We start from the raw sequence: 6,596 nt of genomic DNA on the forward strand, positions 1-6,596 counted from the left end.
AATTAGTCATAATCTTCCAAAGATCAAGATTCTCATGTATCACACAATTCAAATTGCATGACTCGAAGTTTCTATCGAATTGAAACTTGGACGATGAGAATTCCTTTTCACTTGTTTATTTATGACAATACCACAAGCGATATAACAAGAATCAAATCCACGATCAATATTTTCCAATGATAGAATGTAACCAACACTCTCATAAATGTCGTTGCAAGGAAATATAAAGTAAACTAGATAAAAAAAAATTTACTTTTATCGATAATAAGCGGAAAAAACTGTGTCCTTACAATGTGAAATATGAAAACTATGTTTCTAAATATCTCCTAAGCAATCTATTAAGTTACCATAACTCCTTAGTAGCTCCAAAATCAAATCATCGAACCATGCGACCGAAATCCATATCTCATGATCAGATTCAGCTTACTCCTCCTAAGCTCCCTTCTTTCTCTTAGATCCTGCAAAACATCAAAATGTGACTATCACATCATGTATTAAGAATCTATAAATAGGAACTTACTAAAATAATGGAGTTAGATAGTGGATGTAAAAGAAGTAGAGTCACAGGACTTGACTTTACTATTTTTAAGATTTTTCAGGCAGTCTAGGCAGCTTCATATCGAATGCCCCTTCAATTTGGCAATAGAAACATATGGAACTTTCAGGAATAGCACATGGGACTATTTCAGAACTAGCCATTCTCTTTATCATATGGTCAAATGGTTTCACCTTGGTTGATCCCTTTCCATTGGGAAGACAAACCTTTTCTGGACTACCATTGTTGCCATTCTCAATGTCCATGGAAATTTTGGAGACAGATCCTTCAAACACTTTTTCTTGACTTGTGCTTTTAAGCATTTCTGCTTCAGCAACAATCAACATATATGTTAGATCATGTAGGGTCAGGTCGTGGTCCCTCACATAGTAGTCTTTAATGAACTGACTATATATATGACTCCGAAAGCGAAAGTAGAACCAAGTCAATGGCAAGCTCCCTTGGTAAAATGACACCCAACATCCCCAATATATCAATGTGCGATTTCATTTTCAGAACATGCACACATAGACTTTCCATCTTGATGTTTACATGCCAACAAGGCTTGAGTGACTTCGTATTTTTCAGCTTGAAGAAAACATGACTTGGGGAGAGTCACTGGAGGAGAAAGAAGAGTTGAAGAAGCATGATCTTGAGTTCCACCATTGCTCGAGAAAGGGAACATTCTTTCACCTTGATCAACATGTGGAAGATCATTTCCGGGTAGAGGAAAAACATTTCTAGAAAAACGAGAAAGACCATTGTTGTCTAAAATTGACATCTATAATAGGATAAAAGAGAATTCAATTTAGTTGATTTTAATCCTTAATCATTAATCCATAAATTTAAATCAAGGCTAGGATCCATATTTTCGATTCGAACTTTGAAGAGGGATGCTGTAATCAAATTCAAATTTATTTTAGGTAGGTAAAGCATTTACCAATTTCAATCTCATAAAACTCCTAGATGTTTGAGATTCATTGAGCTATTTAATTGCATGTTTAATCTCGATTATGCTCTCACTTTGTGACTGGGATGCCGAGGATCATAAACAAGATATGAATAACCCTACAAATTTTAATTTCTTGGTACTCTCGATGTCATTTATCATATAATTTTAATGTGATGGTTAACCACACGTGCTCCATTAATCAATGATAATTTACGAGACACCCCTTGCCACTCCTTATTAGTCCATATGAGTGTGTCGGTTTACCACACACACTCCACTAACGACCAATAAGGTGCAATTTGCAATTTCATGGGTTAGCATCAAATCCAAATTTTCCCTAAAGTTACTAAGAGTGGGATTTTAGAAAATAGTTTAGTTACTTTTCATCATTATATTTTTAATAAGGTTGTGTCCTATCAAACCCGTTCGGCTAACGACCCTCCACCAATCAAGGGAGCGGTGGGTAAGAGTGGATACCCAATGTCGGTCATTTTATAGGTCGCTTCCTTAAACTTCCCTTATAGATCGGCATCATGAATGAGACATACTAGCGGTTCGACTGACTTAGTATTATACATATAGTAAATATTAAACATTTAATTTTACACATACTATAAGGTGTATTTTAAAACATTTTAGAATTCCAAGGGTTTAATCCTTTGATAAATTAAACTTTTAATTTAATTAAATTTAAATCATCTTATGGATTTATTGATTATCGTTTAATTAATCATTTAATTAAATTAATAATAAGATCTATAAGGATGTATTTTAAACTTATTTCAAAATACTAGGGTTTAATTACTAAATTTCAAATATTAAAAGAATTTACTTTAAATTTAAAATTAAACCAAATGATTTATTTATTAACTAAACATTTAATTAATTTATTTAAATCAATTTTAGGATTATTTATTAGGGATAATTTCGTGTATATCATTGTTAAACTTCAAAATATCATATTTACCCAACTTAAAATCAAAATTTCATATTTACCCTTTTTAACTTTATAAATATCATATTTGCCCAAATTTATTTTTTAACTATTTTTTAAATATTTTTAATCAGTTTTTATAATTTAAATGTATAAAAAAAATACTAATTGACAATATTGCCCTTTAATATTTTAGCCTTTAATTCATAAAACTATATTGACCGAATTACCCCCTATACCCTCCCCTCCTTCAACGATCAAAGATCGATTCCTAATGAAATCGAATGAAAGCCAAAATCTGATCGACTCCCAGTCTTCTTCAACCGTCACTCTGTCTTCTCTACGCCTCCAAACATTGAATCGACATCTGCAGGTTCCGTTAACATACTGATTTTGTAGCTTCGTTTGATTATATTTAGCTAGGGTTTTCATCTGTCTTCTCTACTTCATCCATCTCTCCCTGCATTACACCCACTTCCAGACACTGAGACATTGATCAACATCTGCAGGTTCCAGATTGGTGGCGAAGATGGTGGGGGTTTCAACAAAGGTTAACATCTGTGGCTCCAGACATCGATGTTTTTTATGGTGTTCAATTTTACTGATTTCCTTGTTGTGGAGTTAAATCTTGATGCTTTTGAGCTTAGTAAAGGTCAGAAAACCAACAATTTCAGGTAATTTGATTATATTTAGCTTGGGTTTTCATCCGTCTTCTCTACATCGTCCATCTCTCCCTCCATTACACCTACTTCCAGACATTAATTGGCATCTGCAAGTTCTAGATTGGTGGCGACGGTGGTAGGGGTTTCGACAAATGTTAACATCTGCAGGCTCTACATTGATGTTTTTTATGGTGTTCAATTTTACTGATTTCCTTGTTGTGGAGTTAAATTTTGATGCTTTTGAGCTTAGTAAAGGTCAGAAAACCAACAATTTCAGGTAATTTCGAGTTTAATACATATAAATTCGTTATTGTAATGAAATGATAATTGGTAACAATAAGGATCAGATTTGGAGATTTAGCTGGTGGTGCAGTTTGTGTATCATAGAGCTTTTTCTTTGATATTTTGGTATGTTTGAGAATGAGATGTGTCCATATGGCTTTCATACAATTTTCATGGTATTCTGAATTGATATTTTTCATCATTGATTCTATTCTACTAGTTAGGGTTTTAAGAGAAATTTAGATAAGCTTTATGAAATTTGAATGATGGAAGCTTTTGTTGTTCATTTCTTATAAATAGGAATGCATGAAAGTTTGCTACCAAATAATAGTTTTGGGAGATATATAGCTATTCATACAAAAGCCTCATGGTATGTATTTTCTAATGGACAAATTATAATACTTTTTCTTGGATATATTCTGATTGACAATATGCTTACATAGGGGAACAAGTGCTTCAAATATCCAACCTCTTGCTGCAAATGTGGTGAGTTCGAATGGAAGTTCAAAGCACAAGGCAGACACATGTACTACTACGACTGCTACACTGTCATTTTCATCATCAATAGTGAGCCCCTCATCACATGCCGTTGAGATACTAAAGAATGAAAATGAAGAAAATAAGATGCAACATCCAGAATATGCTACCTTAACCATAAACAACCATCTTGTTACAACCACACTGTCATTTTTACAATGCCCTTTATGTTTGATGCAACTTATTAGGAGCATGTAATGTAATGTATGAAGTACACCTGTGGTTTTATAATGGATGATGTGTAAGTACGATGCTATTAATTACAATAGCTAATGTTTTTGTCTCTGTACTTTTTAATAACAATACTTAAATGTTTGGTCCTTGTTGTTTTAAATTTGGCATTAATTACAATTTGGTCCTGTTGTTTTTAGATTTGCAATAATTACAGTTTGGTCCTTGTTGACTTCATTTTGAAATACTTACAGTTTCGTCCATGTTGTTTTAAATTTTGCATTAATTACATTTTGGTACCCATTGTTTTTAGTTTAGCAATAGTTACAGTTTAGTCCCTGTTGTTTTAAGTTTTGTTTCAGTTACAGTTTGGTCCCTGTTGTTCTAAATTTCAGCAACATACTTTTTGGACAATTTTTTTTGCAACATAGTTTGTAAACAAACGTATTTGTAGCAACATACTTTGTGGAAAACCCATTTTACCATAATAATTACTAAACAAACTATTTTTAGCAACATACTTTCTAGAAAAACCTATTTAGCAACATCTTACAACTTGTAATCAATAAAAATAAGAAAATGGTCAAAAGGACCAACTATTGTCATCAATCTTTTTCATATGGACCTGAAACTCCCGAGCTACCGGTAGATTTTGTTTTCTTTCCACATTTCCTAAAATAAATAAAAACAATATTAGCATTGTATATGTTTTGATATCTATTTATGAAATAAGACAAAATTAATGTAATTTTGAGCAACCTTGTAGACGTGGATGTTTCACTTGGATCAATACTTTGAGATGTCGGATTTTTGCAAGTCTTTTCACGGTGTCCATACTCACCACATCGCGGACACTTGTGCCTTCTTTTAGGCTCATCCGAGGGTTTAATTCTATTTTTTTTGGTCTTCCAGGCGGTCGTTTCATGAGTGGTGGATAAATTTTATCCCCATCTTTTTTAATCCATTGATCCTTTCTGGGCATCGAAGCAATTTTGAAAGCATATGCTTCTTTAAATTTCTCTATACTAAAATATTGATCAACATATTGGTCCCAATTAGCATCCCTTGTAAAAGCAATAAAAGCCGCTTCATGTACACATGGAACGCCCGTAACTTGCCACACTCGACAACCACATTTTCTTTTGTCTAGGTTGACTTCCCAACGCGATCCCTTGAACTTCACGTCAACTTGGTTATCACCACTTCTACATACTTCATATTCACCCAAGTTCTACATGAAAGATAAAAAAAACATTTATTATTGAGATCTATATGCATCGTCCAAGTTTAAAATAAATACGCATATATAATTGAACTATAATTTAACATACTTACCTTAGAGATGTCGTTGAGACGAATCTTAGCATTGGGAACCAATACGCCGTTCCATCTTTTCACTAACATCCTCTTCTTGTCAAACCATTTCATCAGCTTTTCTCTAATTGCATCAAGTAGATCAAGCAAAGGTTGATAACGTGTTGCACCAATCCAAGAATTAAACGATTCTGAAATATTATTAGTGATCTAATCACACTTGGAAGTTGTTCCAAACTTGCTTCTACTCCATATCTTTTTGTGGTTGTTATTTAGATATGTAATGGCATCTTGACTTACATCGGCAATGTCCTTCAATAATCTGTCATGTTTGGTAGGACGGTAAGTTTTTGCAGCACCCTAAAGTTTCTTGTTAAAGAATTCACCACGAAATTGTTTCTTGAAATTGCTATATAGGTGTCGTACACATTCTCTATGCTCAACATTAGGATAAATGTGCATCACAGCTACTTCTAACCCTTTTTTCATGTCTGATGAGATCACAAGACCATCTGGCATCCCGATTGCCTTTTTAAGTGATTCAAGAAACCATGTCCATGATTGTGTACTCTCTGATTCAAGCACAGAATAAGCTATTGGAAAAATGGAATTATTACCGTCAATACCCGTTGCAGCAGCTAGTACACCAGTGAACTTTCCTTTTAAATGGCAAGCATCAAGAGCAATATAAGGACGACAACCACCAAGAAACCCTTTAGAACAAGCTGCTAGACAAACAAAAAACCTTTTGAACCGTTTCTTGTCACCAGAAATATCAATGTCAATTTCCACAATGCTTCCTTCATTCCTATTTAATAGTTCTTCTCTAAATTCATCCAACTTCATGAATGATTCTTCCCACTTACCATACATATCAATATAAGCTTGCTCTTTACCTCTAAATACTTTTAGATATGGTAATTCAACATTGTAAGTTTTCGTAATCCACTTTCTAAGCTCCATAGGAGAGACATCCCCATCAGATTTCAATTTGTCAATAACTATATTTGCAATCCATTGATGTGTGCAAACTCACTTAGTTTTAAACCTACTTTTAATTATCAAATAACACACAAAAGGCAGTGAACCTATCAATTGTGGTATAGCTAAATAAGCAGGGTATCGAACACAGGGAACGGCAAATTAAACTAAAAACTAATTTAATCTAAGTTAATTAAGAAGCAGGGGTTTTTCTCTAGTTTTACAAGA

General features: G+C 33.4%; 2 protein-coding genes across 2 annotated transcripts; one reads left to right on the top strand and one right to left on the bottom strand.

The window, feature by feature from the left end:
* Positions 1–3,599: 3,599 nt before the first annotated feature.
* On the top strand, positions 3,600–4,123 carry LOC111921317 (uncharacterized). The gene is made up of 2 exons (XM_052767304.1): positions 3,600–3,735; positions 3,809–4,123. The coding sequence occupies exons 1-2, from the start codon at positions 3,668–3,670 to the stop codon at positions 4,098–4,100; spliced, it is 360 nt and encodes a 119-aa protein (XP_052623264.1). The 5' UTR covers positions 3,600–3,667; the 3' UTR covers positions 4,101–4,123.
* Positions 4,124–4,656: 533 nt separating this feature from the next.
* LOC111921300 (uncharacterized) lies at positions 4,657–6,350 on the bottom strand. The gene is made up of 4 exons (XM_023916874.1): positions 5,774–6,350; positions 5,409–5,578; positions 4,833–5,304; positions 4,657–4,745 (listed from the first exon to the last, which is right to left on the bottom strand). Exons 1-4 carry the CDS (start codon positions 6,348–6,350, stop codon positions 4,657–4,659), a joined length of 1,308 nt encoding a protein of 435 aa, XP_023772642.1.
* Between the last annotated feature and the right edge of the window lie 246 nt (positions 6,351–6,596).

The sequence above is a fragment of the Lactuca sativa genome, chromosome 9, assembly GCF_002870075.4.
Source record: "Lactuca sativa cultivar Salinas chromosome 9, Lsat_Salinas_v11, whole genome shotgun sequence".
In the NCBI taxonomy this organism is placed as follows: domain Eukaryota; kingdom Viridiplantae; phylum Streptophyta; class Magnoliopsida; order Asterales; family Asteraceae; genus Lactuca; species Lactuca sativa.